At 49.0% G+C, this 15,209-nt stretch overlaps 1 protein-coding gene and 1 non-coding gene across 2 annotated transcripts; both read left to right on the top strand.

Annotated features, from left to right (window-relative positions):
• The first annotated feature begins 1,944 nt into the window (after nt 1-1,944).
• On the top strand, nt 1,945-2,048 carry LOC116147274 (U6 spliceosomal RNA). The gene has a single exon (XR_004130807.1). It is a non-coding gene; the product is annotated as a U6 spliceosomal RNA (small nuclear RNA).
• A 341-nt stretch (nt 2,049-2,389) lies between these two features.
• On the top strand, nt 2,390-14,970 carry QPRT (quinolinate phosphoribosyltransferase). Its single transcript, XM_010996165.3, has 4 exons — nt 2,390-2,475; nt 12,778-13,313; nt 14,270-14,401; nt 14,475-14,970. The coding sequence occupies exons 1-4, from the start codon at nt 2,463-2,465 to the stop codon at nt 14,691-14,693; spliced, it is 900 nt and encodes a 299-aa protein (XP_010994467.3). The 5' UTR covers nt 2,390-2,462; the 3' UTR covers nt 14,694-14,970.
• Nucleotides 14,971-15,209: the final 239 nt, after the last annotated feature.

Below are 15,209 nucleotides of genomic sequence, written 5' to 3'. Positions count from 1 at the left end.
CTCCTGCATTTGTGCATGCTCTGCCTGAAGCCACACCCTGCCCCCCCATCTTTCCCCACCACACACGCATCTTGACTTCCTGCCAAACTCCTCCTCAACCGTCAAGATGCAGATCAGATGTTACTGCTCTTGCTGCCTCCATCCCAGATATGGTATTTCTCCTCCACTCCCGCAGCCCCTCATGTGACAGGAGGAACAACTGGATTGTAATCATGTGAGGGTGTCCCTCATTCATTTTGTGTAGCCCCTCCAAATCCATCTATTGTCTTTGTGGTTCCAGAGTCCACAGGCTGGCATGCTTACCTAGTAGGTGTTTACTGAATGGAGAGGGTAAATGAATTAATGAATGAGCAAAAGGCAATTTTCAAGTAAACCATGGCAAGATCAGACCTGTCTTTTGAACGAAACAGGCATCCGGGAGGATGGGCTGAAGGCATTGTGGCCCAAGAGGAGAGCATTAGTCTAGTCCAGGTTAGGTATAGTGGGAATCTGGTCCATCCGCTGCAAGGTGGGGGAAGGGGGCCCAAGTCCTGTGATTCCTGTGATTCTCCCGCCTCTGCTCCTCCACGTGATGTCACAGAGGCTACATGCAGGATGATAGGGGCCAGTCAGATCTGAAATATATTTATTCAGAGAAAAGATTTTTTGAACTAATTGACCATTGAGGTGATGAGGGGAAAAAGGAGGTTAGACTCCAAGATTTCTATCTTGGGAGATGGAGGAGATGCTGCCATCATTTTGTGGAAACACAGAGAGATGGGCAGTTTTAGGGGAAAACATGGGTTCATTTTTAGAACTGTTAGGAGGGCTGTTAGAAGTAGAGGCCTGGAATGTGGGAAGGAAGTCAGAGCTGGAGATATAAAGGTCATCCTCTGATTGTAGACAGCAATTTAAATAATGCATAAACTATATCATTCATTGTGTAGAATGAGAGGGGAGAGAGCTGTGAAGAGAATCTTCATTTATTAGTCAGGGCAGGTTAACTGCTGTAACAAACAGCCCCCAAATTTCAGGGGTAAAACTCAAGAGAAGCTTTTTCCTTGTTCACGTAACAATTCAGTGCTCATATGTGGAGGGTGATCTTCCATAAGGTCATTCAGGAACCCAAGCTCCTTCCATCCTGTGGCTCTGTCATTATGGGGGAGGAGCACGGGCCAGGTCTGGAAGTGGCACGTATCACTTTTACTCACATTCCATTGGAAAGAATTCAGTCACATGGTGGCTTGCATGCAAAAGAGGCTGGGAAATGTAGTTCAGTCATGTGCCCAAGAGGAAAAGAGAAACAGTCCCACTACACTGAGGGGGCACCACAGTTTGAGGGCTGCCTGTAGGACGAAAGACCTGCATGAGACAGAAAAGATCCTTTAAGAGAGAAACCAGGAGAAAAGAATATCTAGGGGAAAAAGGGAGAAAGTGCTTGAAGAAGGGCTGTCAGGAGCGGGTCTGGACTAGAGTGAGGCAAGCAAGGTGCTGAGGTGCAACATGAGGCTTGAGAGGAAGGCCTCCTTCAATTTTGTGCCCCAGGACACTTGCTTGCCTCACCCGAGTCCCAGTCCTGGCAGAGTCATGAGACAGAATCGGGAGAAGGCTGGGAAGAGGCCAGCGTCTGGCATTGCTGGTCCCAGCGACTTTAGCAAACAGTTCCGTTGAAGAAATGGGGTCCCCAACATTTCTGGGACAGGAAATTGCCTGATGTCCCAGTACAATGATTCACATTTTCCTGGCTTTCCTGTTCAGAAGCCTGGCTCTGATCTGCCCTTAAAGTACCTTGGGAAGAGGCAAGGGAAGGGAAGTAGAAATTCGCTGAGTTTTCTACTCTGTCACTCGCAGAGTTTTCTCACTTGTTTCTCAGTTGAAGCTGTGAGGTTGGTATTGTCCCATTTTACGGCTAAGGAAATGGAGGCACAGAAAAAGGTAAAGAGGTATCGGAGATCAAGAAGGATGGTGTTCGCTTCAGCAACACCTACACTAAAATTGGACCAGTATAGAGATTAGCATGGCCCTGAGCAAGGCCTGACAAGCAAATGCGTGAAGCGGTCCATATTTTTACCTATGACTGAATCACTATGCTGCACACCAGAAACTTACACAACATTGTAAATCAACGCTACTTCAGTAAAAAAAAAAAAAAATAAGAAGGGCGAAAGTAGGATTTTCCCAGGTCACCATCAGAAAGGCTTTCCAGTCCTCACAGGGAGCCCACCCTGGGGCAGGGCTATAGGAGGCTGGGTGTAGAAAGAAAACAGGGCCTCCACTCAGAGAGGAGAGGACTTCTGAGTCATATGACTGAGAGTCCTGGAGGCAGGAGGGAGCGCCAGAGAACCAGGGAAGGGCTGAAGGGGCTGGTCAGGCGGGCCCCTCCCTCCTATCCCTCTGGCAGCCCCACCCCCCACCCCAGCCTCCAGCCTCTCCAAACGCTAGATCGAGCAGCGGACACGCCAGTCGGGCAGCTCCAAGCTGTCATGGACCCTGAAGGTAAAGGAGCCTCCAAGACCTCTCTCCCAGGTTCCTGCACCACTATCCACCCTTCTCCGGTCCATCCCCCATCCCAACAGATCTCCATCCCCAGCTCCCCTACCCCAAGACCAAGTCTCCTCTGGTCCCCATCTACTCTCTTACCTCCCCCATCTCTCTCCAACCTCTCTGAACCCAAGCTCTTCTTTTTCCCTCCAAAGGCCTATTCTCACTTTTTTCCCCCTTGTACATCGGGTCCCCAAATGAGCCTTGGGGAAGAAAGGGGCTTGAACCTCTGGAAACGTCAGAGTGGCCTGGAGTAGGCTGCGTCTCCTGGGGGCTCAAGGGGCCGGGTAGTGGGAGGCTGGAGCAGCAGCAGCTCTGGACTTTGCCCAGTCACTAGCCGCTCTGGAGGGAGCGAGGCAAAGTCCTGATCTATCCGCCGCGAGGTGGGGGAAGGGGGCCCGAGTCCTGTGATTCCTGTGATTCTCGCGCCTCTGCTCCTCCACGTGATATCACGGAGGCTGTATGCAGGATGATAGGGGCCAGGCTCTGGAGTCAAACGGCCCCTGTTTGAATCCAGGCTCTACCGGAAACAGGCTGTGCGACCTTGAGCAAGTCGCCTGACTTCTCGGTGCCTCATTCCCTCGCCTCTGCAAAGTGACAGTAATAGTTCCCTGCTCACCAGTCTAGGGGGTGGGGAGGACAAATGACAAAAGCATGGAGGGCTCCTGCTAGTTTCACGGTCCCCTTCCTGAGCTTCTCCTTCCCTAGCTCTGACCTCCCTGCCCGAATCTGGGGCTTCCGCTGGCTCCACGCACCCTGCCCCTCTGGCGTGGCTGTTGAACCAGCTCTTGGGAGTCCAAATGGGTTCTTGGTTTAGAAATGATCTCAGAGTCTGAGCCTGGGTTCAAGTCCCATCCCTGCCACCTGCTAATTGTGTGAATTTGGACAAGATGCTTACTCCCTCACTGTGTTTTTCCTCACTGATAAAGTGAAAACAGTGTCTTGGGTTGCGGTGAGGATTAAATAAGATACCAGTGCCTGACACAGAAATCACTCGGTGTAGTTAAGTTGGTGACGGTGTTGGTTCCTCAGGTGCACCTCTCCAGCTCTGAGCCCTCCCCAGATTCCAGGTCCATTTTTGGAAGGCGTGTGCACCCATTTCCACTTGGATACCTCTCTGCTATGTCAGACTCAAAGTCTTCCCCCTACACCAGCTCCACTTGTGTTCATGCCTCACTGTCTTCCTATCAGACTGGAAACTTTGGGGTCTCCCTTGATTGTTCACTCTCCCTTGAACCCCAATATCCAGACAGTTGCTGTGTCCTGTGGATTTACTTCCATGGAGTCACCTGAGTCTCTTCTCTTTCTGGACTCTCCTCCCTCTGGGGGAGGCTTCCTTTGCCTGGCGGCCTTCATTCGTGTTATGACGCTGATGTTTAACTCTGGGCCAAACCAGAAGAGTTAGCCCTGGGATCACTGACCTGCAGGCATTAAGCCAGGAGGGAGTAGTCGAGTCAAGGGGGTGGTCACAGGCGGGGGAGAGGAGGGACCAGGATAGAGCAGGGGCAGAAGCAGATGGCAGGCTGGTGGCCAAGGTGTGAGGGGGCGGGGCTGAACTAAAGCAGGAGGTCTGCAGGGTGGGAAGCAGTTGGCAGCCCCCTTTCTCCTCACTTACACTTTACCCCGCCTCCCTGCTTCCTTGTCCAGGATGTTGCAACAGCCTCCCAACTTACATCTTTCAAGAGCCCTAGGCAAAATTTAAACAGTGAAACTTCAAAGTCCATCTTGGATCATGTGACCTCTGATCAAAAGTTTTATGGATTTCCCATTGCCTCTTGAACAAGACCCTGTTTCCTGTCACTTAAGTCCTTTTCGGTCTGGCAGCGCCCTACCACTCAGCCCTCACTCTTGCTACTGTCCACGTGCGCGTGATCCCGCCCTTTCTCCTCCAGATGCCCTGGCATGCCTCCCACCGCCCGGCCTTTGCTCTCTCCCATTCTCTCTGCTTGTCAGGCCTTCCTCTCAGTCCAACACCAACCTATTCTCAGAGCCAACCTTTCTGAGCCTTCTCTTATTGCTCTTATATCTTAACGACAAGCCATCTCTCCTCACTCTGAAACCCTGTAGATCATTTTGCCACTTGCGTGATGGGCAATCACATTTGGCTCTATTCAGAGGTTATTTCTCTTCTCTCAGAAGAGAAGAGGAAAAGAACATTTATATAGAAGCTGTAGGCTAACCAGCCTCTGTCTCCATCTGCTGTTTGCCAAATGGATCAACAAATAAATTGATGGGAAAACAAAGCTGCCTGGGTTCAAAGGCATCTGGCCGGGCATTGGCTCAGGTACTTTACATGAATCGCCTCGTTCCCTCCTCACTGCAGCCCTGTGATTTCCTCGTGCATCTGACTCAGAGAGGTTAGGGAATTGCCTACAGTCACCCAGCATGTAAGTGATGGAGTTGGGGCTCAGACCAGGCATTTCTGACCCCCCCAGGGACAGAGCTCTGGAAGCCTGGGTGTGGCTTGCAGAACTCTTTGAATACTGATATTTAAAAATAATTTAAAACATAATTTAGTGCTCAGTGGGGTGAGGTGAGGTAAGCGAGGGAAGTCTGGGGCCAGGCTGCCTAGGCTTATGAGCCTGACTCCATACTTCCCAGCTGTGTGAACTTTGGGCAAGTTACTTGCCTTCTTAATGTCTCGGTTTCCTTATCTGTAAAACGGGAATAATAAGAGTACCAACCTCATAGGGTTGTTGTGAGGATTAAATGTGTCAATACATATAACAGGCTTGGAACAGTGCTTGGGAAGGACCATGAAATGCTCACTGTTATCATTATTACACATGATGTCTTGCCAGATTCGATGACAGACAAGTGGTAGCAGGCACCAGAGTTTTAAGAAAAACTTATAAATGCAACATCTTTAAAATTGACAACATCTATCTATTTTAGTTAATTTTTTTTCTGTAAATTGGGGAAAACCAGCATTACCTGGATTTAGCTGCACTTTTTCAGCCTTGTATAACATCACTGTTGCTGCCAGCACTGGCCCCATGGTTACACATCAAATTAAGAACAGAAACTTGTGATATTTGTTTTAGGTGCATTTGCAGACCCTGCCTTTGTGCCCAAAGGCACAAAGGATAGAGGGACCCCAAATTGGAAAGACCACCAAATTTGTGGCAACCCCACCCCCACAATGGGTCCTTGCTCACCAATTGAGAAAGAATGCTCAGTAGAGGCAGAGGGACAGAGTGAAAAAAAAAGAGCTGCTTTATTGTTCAGAGAGAGAAGTGAAAAAAGCAAAAATGAAAACACTTGAGCAAGGAGCTGTCAGCGAGGTTGAGACAGCTCGAGCCCTTGACTGGCCCCGGGGTCTTTTACTGGACGGCTCTGCCCTGGTTATCTTCATTCTGGTTGGTGCCAATCATCTGTCACGGGCTCTTTCCTCCTCTGTAGCTCACCCCGAAAACAGAAACTTGGGCGAGAAGAGAGAGAACAAAGAAAGAGATACTGGGGTATGTCCTTGGGATTGATGCAGTGGTTGTGGAACATAAAATGTCTTGTTGTATGGCTGTGTCCTTGGAATCAAGGTGCCGGTCGTGGGATAAGAGAAACGCCTTTCTTTTTTTTTTAACAGCCTGGCACTTTCTTTCTGTTATTGTTAATCAGCCAGGGTTAGTAAGCCTGCCTAATCACCTCTCTCACATCCATCAAAGGCATGAACACGTGTTTATTAAACCACTAAAGGAAAGATGGAGGGATGGAAGTTCTGATTCTGGTCCTGTCCCTCCTGGTATTTGTCCCTCCGGAGACACTGCCTCGTTGGGGCAACATGGAAACAGGGTAAAAAAATCAGTCAACTACCCAGACAAGAAGAGCCAAAGTGCCAGTGGGGGAGAATCTTCAAATATTCTGCCAGAGTCTTCAGTTTATCTGTATCTTTTTCCATTCTTTGTTAAGAGAGAAGTGCAGGGCACTTCCCATGATGCTTTGGATGCCGTCAGAAACAAAGATGCCAATTTTAATAAAATTCTGGAGTCACCAATGAAGAAAGTATTGCCTAGAGAGATCAAAGTTACACCCCCACCGGATAAAACTATAGTCTCTGAAGTCCAGGCATCTGAGCGAATTTTTACAAATAACAACTGCAAGGATAAAAGGGGACAGGGTGTTACAGCTGTTTCCGCTGTGCAGCGGTTCCTCCTCCGGCAGCTGCAAAAACAGCCCTCCCATGGGCATCAGCTGCTAATTAGGAGAGCCCTTATTTTCAAAGCCACCCCGCAGGAATCCCTTTTTGTTGGAAATGCGTAAGAGAGTTGGGGCCTAAAGAAAACCAGACGTGTTTATTTATTTTTCACAAACGGAACATGGAGTGTGTAACACTCTATGTCTACAAGAGGCGATCAGAACAGCTGATCGTGAATAAGGAGGTAAAAGAGAAACCCGTGCCAGTGGAGGCAGTGTGGTTCTAAAACTACCCTCTGTGGAGAGGGAAGGCCAGGTCCACGCTGATCATTTTCTAGCTCTGCTCTTTAGATAATTTCCCTTTGCATTTCTGAGCCTCAGTTCTCTGTCTCCAAATGATCTCTACGGTGAAGAAGGGCAGGCAGGACTGTGACAACATACAGCAAGTACCCTGCATCGGGTAGGTGCTGCTATTCGCTTCCTGGGGCTCTCAGCCCTGCTACAAATTAGAATTACGTTACCACATTCCAGACCAGTTATAGCAGAATCTCTGGGGGTGGGGCCCAGACAGGAGCATTTGGCGAAGCCCTCCAGATAATCTCATTGTGTAACTGGGGTTGCAAATCACTGCTTTACTCATCCCCAAAAAACTCCTTAACACTGTCTTAAGCGAGGGCCCTCTCTCTCCTTATTTATCTACTTATTTTACTTCTTCTTTATTTTAGAGAATTTCAAGAAGTAGAGAGGAAAGTGTGATGGACCCTCAGGTACCCATCACCCAGTCTCAACAACAGGCAGCTTTTGGCCAGTCCATGCCCATCCATACTCTTTCTAATTTCTGCCTTCCAGCACTACTTTAAAGTAAAACCAGCCCTTAAACCTTTTTCATACATAAACATCTCAGTATTTTATTATTTTAAATTATTATTAAAAGATAAGGACTTTTCTTTTTATTACAACCATAACCAACTTTATTAACTTTTTTTTTAATGGAGGTACTGGGGATTGAACCCAGGACCTCATGCATATAAGCATGTGCTCTACCACTGAGCTATACTCACCCCTTCTTTTTTTAATTAACTTTTTTTTTAAATGGAGGCCGCACCAACTTTGAACAAATTTCCTTAACGTTACCAAATACCCAGTCAGTGTTCAGATTTTCAGTTGTTTCGTAAATGTGCTAATTCGGTTTCAGTTTGTTTGTTTAAAGTAGGATCCAAATAAGATCCATACATTGTGACTGGTTCGGATGTGTTTTAAGATTCTTTTAATCTTTTGTTTTCTTGGCAACGTATATGTTAAAGAAAGTAGGTTATCTTCTGTAGAGTTTCCTACGGTCTGAATTTTGCTGGTTGTATCCTCGTGGTATAGTTTGACATGTTCCTCTGTCCTGGTTTTCTTGTAAATGGATATATATAAAAAAAAAGCCTAAAAGTCGGATCTGACTTTGGTTCAGCTGTTTTGGCAAGCGTATTGCATGGGTAGGGGTCTGTTATCCCATCAGGAGCACCCAGTGTCTGGTCATCTTTCTTCTCCATGTTGGCCTTTGATCCAATACGTGAATCCACTGGGTCTTGCAAAATGGTTCCCGCCTTTTGGCAGAGCATTGGTTCTTGTTTGTTTATTAAAGTGGACAATTCAAAGCTTTTTAGTAAATTCACCGAGTTATGCCGCCATCACCATAGACCATTTTCATTACCCCAGTAAGATCCCACGCTGTTTCCAGCCCCAAACAACCACTATTCTGATGTCTGTTTCTCTCAGTTTGCCTTTTCTGGATGTTGCATATAAACGGAGGTATAAAATATGTGGTCTTGGGTAAGCACTTGTTCTTAACTGTTCTGTGCATCTAATCCCAGGGGGAGCTTTTCCAAAACCTGGATGCGTGGGAACTGCCCCCGAAAGATTCTGGTTCGGTTGGAATGGGTCTGAGCAGCAGTCTGACAAGCTCCCCAGGTGATTCCAATGTGCAGCCCAGGCGGAGGGCTCTGCTTTCCCAACTTCTGCCCAAAGGCGCAGTCCACACCTACTGCCACCACTTCCTCGCCTCCCATCTACTCCTTCACCATGACAGTGGGGCTCCTGCCCCCACTGCTGGGCACTCAGACTGCCCTGGCAATGGGCCCCAGGGGCTAAGTGCAGTGCCCACTCTCAACCTTCCTTCAACCTGCTTCTGCTCACAACCCGATGAGCAACACTTTCCTCCTTCTAGACACCCGCTCCCTCCTGGTGGGGCTTCTGTTTTCACAACCACACCTCTGTGTGTCCTGTAAAGTCTGCTGTTTCCCACAGCCCTCCTCTTTCACCCTGCCCTGGTGATCTTACCCACTCAGCCGCCGTCCACACATGAGGGCGGCTCCCAATTCTCCATTCTTCACCCCCAGTTCTCTTCTAAACTCCAGAACCCTTCTTCTACCTGCCATCTGGACACGGCCACCCATGCTTCCTGCTGGCATCTCGACCTCAACATCTGCAAAACCATTCTTTTCCCCCAGCTCTGCCGCTTATAAGCGCTGTCACCAGGGGGCGACACAAGGACACCCCCCCAACCCCCCACCCCCGACCTGGCTTCTGTTACTTGTAAAATGGGAATGACCCCCTGTGATGAGTTTCTGACCCAGGAGCCAGAGAACTGTGGTGCCCAGGGAGGGCCCACCACAGGTGCTCAGGCCTTGTGGGTTGCTGACTTCCGTGGTACCCATCCTCCACCCCAACCTACTCCTCCCCGAACAATTCTTTGTGCCAGTTTTCAGCTACCCAGGACAGAAACCCAAGGCTTCCGCGCCTCATTAGCTGCTAATTCCAGAAGGTTCTACCTCAGAAACAACTCTTCCATTTGCCCCTGCTCTCTTTTCCTATGGTTTCTGGCCAAATTCAGGGCTTTATCATTTTTTGTCTGGCTGATTGCCCCAGCCTTCTTTGGCCTCCCAGCTCATCTCCAGTTGGTAGCTGAAGTGACCTTTCTAGAACAAAATCATAATCATATGATTCCCCTCCTTAAAATTCTGTGTTGGCTCCTGGGATCAGTCCAAATTCCTCAGCTAATGGGTTTAGTCTTTTTTTTTTTCACTCTGGTCTTCACCTCTGACATTTCTCTCATGAATCTTACTCAGCCCTCCCTCACCTCCTCTCTCTCTCTCTTCTTGCTTTGGAACCTTGAACACTTGCTCTTCCAGCCTGAAATGTCTTGCCTGCCCTCCTCCCCACCTCCACCTCTACCTGGCACACATTACTCATCCTTCAAGGCCACTAAAATGACCCCCTTCCTCAGGGACATTTAGTCATTGTTTCCTCCTCGCTCCTATGACGCTTGGTAAATGCTTCGGTCATTCCATCAGCAAACATCTACTATGTGCCAGTGTTCCTGACGGCTTTGCAAACATTAACTCCCTTAATTTTTGTGAGAGGCCTGTGAGGTGATTCGTGTTATTATCTCCATTACAGCTGAGGAACTGTAGGCCCCCAAAAGGCTGAATCACTTGCCCAAGATCACTTAGCTGAAGGCTGCCAGACGCGGTATTGGAAGCCAGGCCCAGTTGACACAGAGTCTGGGTTCTGATTCTTTCCACTGTGTGGCCTCTCTGCTTGGATAAGTATCATCAAATCCTGGGGAGGAGGATAGCTTAGTGGTAGAGCGTGTGCTTAGCATGCATGAGGTCCTGGGTTCAATCTGCAGTACCTCTATTAAAATAAATAGATAAATAAGCCTAATTACCTCCCCTCCCCCACAACAAACAAACAAACCCTTAGTATTAAGCTAAACAATATGAAGTTGCCAGTAGTTGACCGTTTTTGACCCATACAAGCAGCACATTTGTCTGGTTCAGTGTGCTAAGAATTTGGGATACAGCAGAAAACTCAGCGGATGTCTTGGCCCCAGAGAGAAAACACCAGCAGACAATGACGGTAGTGGACAAACAAGGAGCCGAGTGAGCATGGGACCTGATGTAGGAGGCCTGTGAGAGCCCCCCTGCCCAGGAAGTGATGTCTAAGGGAAGACCTGAAGAGGAGTGAGACGGGAAGGGGGAGTTTGGGGTCAAGGTGAGGGAAGGGACTTCCAGGCAGAGGCGCCACCTTGGAACAGCATCGGCAAAGGCCTGAAAGCTCAGAGAAAGAGCTGCCCACTCATTCACCCAGCAGTTAGTACCTGGCACAGAGCTGGTGCTCAACAAGAATTTGTCAAAAGAATAAATGAAAAATGAAGAGAAGTCAAGAGAGCTGGTGTTACTGCAATGAAATTGGGCTTTTAAGCAGGAGAGTGATCCACTCAAATTTCCTTTTTTATTGTTTGACTTTAAAGTCAGGTTTAATGAAGTAGAACCACAGACAGTAAAATTCACTCTTCTCGGTGTAAAGTTCTATGAGTCTTGACAAATACATCAGTATTGTAGCTACCGTCAGGGACAAGATTCGTTCAATCACATCCCCAAACTTGGAGCTGCCCCTTTATGGACAGCCCCTCCCCCACCCCTAGGCAACCACTGGTCTATTCTCTGTTGCTATTTCTTTTTCTTTTTCTTTTCTTTTGCCTTTTCTAGAATATAGTCATATAGATGGACTCAAATAGCATGTCGCCTTTTGAATCTGGCTTCTTTACTTCTGAGATGCATGCCTATTGTGCGTATCAGTAGTTGGTTCCTCTTTTTATTGCCAAGCAGAATTCCATTGTATAGATGCATCACGGATTGTTTATCCAACACTCACCAGTCGAAGGATTGAAATTCACTTTAAAAAGCCAACATCCCTGCACCTGGTCTGAATGGAGAGCGGGGCCTCTGGATCTCGGCTGTTTGTCGCTTTCACTGACTTTATTCCCAGCAGCTGGCCAGGGCACAGATGGCTCTGAGTGAGGAATGGAAGCCACTTGGGCAGCTGTGGGAGAGAACGTGGGGAAAGAGGGTCAGGTGCAGTCACTGAGGTCTGTGGCTGAGGGTGGGGAGTGGGGGTGAAGACTGGATGCTTGGTTTGGGGAAGAACAGCTGGACAAGGAGGGCCTGCTTCTGAGAGTAGAGCAAGCCAGAATGCTTGGCCTTAACTTCAACTTGGAGCAAAAGTGGGGGAAACAAAACAAAACAAAATGACCACCCCTTCACATTTGCTAGCTAATTGTCTCCCCCTCCCCCTGGAAGCTAAGTCCGTCTATGGAACCGCCCATGAGGCTGCAGGTCTTCCTTTGGCCGGCAGATGGCGATGTTGCACCGTGCCTGAGCTCGGTCTCTGCGGTCACCTTTCAACAGGCGCATTAGTGCCGCAGGCGGGCGGGCAGGACCTTGTCTATAATTCATTTTACAGGCAAAGGACTCGCTTCCACTCCTGAAGCTGTGTCTCTCAGAGCAGGGTCTCAAACCAATTTCCCTGTGCTCTTTCCTCCTTGTACAGCTCCCACCTCTAGAGATGCCTTTTTTTTTTTTTAAACATCCGGTGAGGGAGGGGTCATCAACCTAGAAGGCAAAGGCGGAGGGACAGATGGCCATGGCCACAAGACTTGGTTGGTTTCATTCTGCTGTCAGTTTGCTGTGTGACCTCAGCTGACTTGCCTTTCCTCTCTGGTCTCAGTCTCCATGTCTGTAAAAAGCTGAGCTTCCAGCTTTAAATTTCCTTGGTGCTAGAGACGACTGGGATGGAAGAGACACTGCCCACATTCTTCTGGGGCTTCAGCTAGTAAATAACCGACCTTTCTATGCAAGGCAGATGGAAAGGCTATAGAGTGACTTTCAGGCCAGTGCATTTCTCTTCTAGTCAGTGAATAGCTGTTGACCCAGTACTACATTTACCAGGTAAAATACAGGGCACTCAGTTAAGCTGGAATTTAAGATAATTGATGACAGATAATTTTTAAGGACAAGTATGTTCTAAACATGGCCTAGAATATATACTAAAAATTTTTTGATGTTTGTCAGAAATTTAAATTTAACTAGGTGTCCTGTATTTTAATTTGGTCAATCTGGCAACCTGTTCCAGCCCACCAGGCCCTCCCCATGCCCTAGCCCCTCTCCTGAGACCCCCAGATCTTCACTCTGATTGGCTAGTGCTCAATTCAGTTGGTTGGTAAATATTTTGACAATCACCCCTGACTACAAGAAAGGAAGCCCAAATGTAACGCTGTGCTCTCTCTTTCTCTCCCAGGCCTCGCGCTCCTGCTGCCCCCTGCCACTCTGGCCACCCTGGCAGACAGCTGGCTCCGGGAGGACTGCCCGGCCCTCAACCACGTGGCTTTGGTCACAGGGGCAGCCCCTGCGCAGGCGGTGCTGTGGGCCAAGTCCCCTGGGATGCTGGCTGGGAGGCCTTTCTTTGATGCCATCTTTGCCCAAGTCAACTGCCAGGTCTCCTGGTTCCTCCCCGAGGGATCAAAGCTGGTGCCTGTGGCCAAGGTGGCCGAGGTCCGGGGCCCTGCCCACTGCCTGCTGCTGGGAGAGCGGGTGGCCCTTAACACACTGGCCCGTTGCAGCGGCATTGCTAGCGCTGCTGCCGCAGCTGTGGAGACGGCCAGGGGGACCGGCTGGACTGGGCACGTGGCTGGCACGAGGAAGACCACGCCAGGCTTCCGGTTGGTGGAGAAGTATGGGCTCCTAGTGGGCGGGGCTGCCTCCCACCGCTACAACCTGGAAGGGCTGGTGATGGTGAAGGACAACCACGTTGTGGCAGCTGGTGGTGTGGAAAAGGTGTCTGTCTGTCCAGCCGAGCCCCTGCCTTGGCCCTGCTCCAACCCCCTATCACAGCCCTTCCCCTCTACTGGGGACCCCCAGCCACTCCCTGGCAAATAGTGATGGCCTGGGAGCTGGGGGATGCAAGACTCCTCAACCCCTCAGTGGTTCCATCTATAAAATGAGGGGTTGGACTTGCTTCTTTGGCAACGTTCTTCTGCTGGTAGGTGTGATGTTCAGGAGGAAAGGACAAACTATTGGGAGCCGAGTGTTGATGGCCCAACGACCTTGGGCAGGTCACTCTAACTCCCTGGACCTGTTTCCCATCTGTGAAAATGTTCTTTTTTTTTTTTTTAATTGACGTATAGTCTATTTACAATGTCGTGTTACAGCATAATGATTCAGTTATACATATATATATATTCCTTTTCATATTCTTTTTCATTATAGGCTATTACAAGGTATTGAACATAGTCCCCTGTGCTGTACAGTAGGACCCTGTTGTTTATCTATTTTATATATAGTAGTTAGTATTTGCAAATTTCCAAACTTCCAATTTAACCCTACCCCACCTCCTACCCGGCTGGTAACCATCCATCCCTCTGTGAAAATGTTCTTTTTTAATGGAAGTACTGGGGATTGAATCCAGGACCTCGTGCATTCTAAGCATGTGCTCTACCATTGATCTATTTCCCTCCCCCCGGAAAATGTCCTTGAAGACCCCTTTCATTCTTAATATTCTCAGTCAGTTGAACTAGATCTAAATGCCAAATATTGCTGAATTTGGCTATTTTTTTGACCCACAAAAGTGATGATTTCATGGAGTTTCACCAAATATGAAAGAAGCCATTTCGATGCCTGGTTTCGTCATTAACTCCAAGCTCATTATGCATCTGGAGCTGCTCCAATGCCAGCTCATCTATCCCTGGGGCTGGGTGCCACCCATTCTCACTGTCACCCTCCCGGCCTGGCAGGCAGTGCGGGGGGCCCGGCAGGTGGCCGACTTCGCCCTGAAGGTGGAGGTGGAGTGCAGCAGCCTGCAAGAGGCTGTGGCAGCGGCCGAGGCCGGAGCGGACCTCGTCCTGCTGGACAACTTCAGGCCTGAGGTGAGGCGGGTCTGCTTCCCTGGGAAGGGGGCATGTTGGGGCCTCTCATCTCTCCTTGGCTTGTGTCCCGCAGGAGCTGCACCCCACGGCCAAGGCGCTGAAGGCCCGGTTCCCGCGTGTGGGCGTGGAGGCCAGCGGGGGGGTCAATCTGAGCAACCTTCCTCAGTTCTGTGGGCCCCACATCGACGTCATCTCTTTGGGGATGCTGACCCAGGCTGCCCCGGCCCTCGATTTCTCCCTCAAGCTGTGTGCTGAAGGGGCCATTCAGGTACCCGAAACCCACCGGTCCTAAAGTCCAAGAGGCTACACTGGCAGTGGGATAACATGGTTCCATGGGACCCTCAAGGTTTCACATCTTGAAGTACCGTGGCTGACAGGACACTCTCGGCATTAGCCTGGGCTGAGATCCAGCTCTGCCACGTGCTGCTTGTGTGACCTTGAAGGATTGACTTCACCTCTGCTCACCTCGGTTTCCTCGTCTGTAAAATGGGTCTGATCAACCTCATGGATTTCTTTGGGTGATAATTAACACAGAGTAAGTGCTCAGTAAATGTTAGAAATTACCATCATTCATCTAAGACCCACTTTTTTCCCACACACCACCTTCTCTGAAGTCACCTTTAACGGATGGTGTATAATGGTCACTGTCATCTGGGCATCTGTTGTCACATAGCCATTGTGGCCTGTACTTGCAGCGTGTAGATAAAACATAGTAACAGTCTCTGTGGAAATAAGTCCAAAAGTATAAACTAGAAATTGCAAATGATAAGAAAGCATTGGTCACAGTTTGACAGTTTTCTTTTTGAGC

Source organism: Camelus dromedarius, chromosome 24 (genome assembly GCF_036321535.1).
Source record: "Camelus dromedarius isolate mCamDro1 chromosome 24, mCamDro1.pat, whole genome shotgun sequence".
Classification (NCBI taxonomy): domain Eukaryota; kingdom Metazoa; phylum Chordata; class Mammalia; order Artiodactyla; family Camelidae; genus Camelus; species Camelus dromedarius.
The sequence above is the reverse complement of the archived record's forward strand: the minus strand, read 5'-3'. Positions and strand labels throughout refer to the sequence as shown.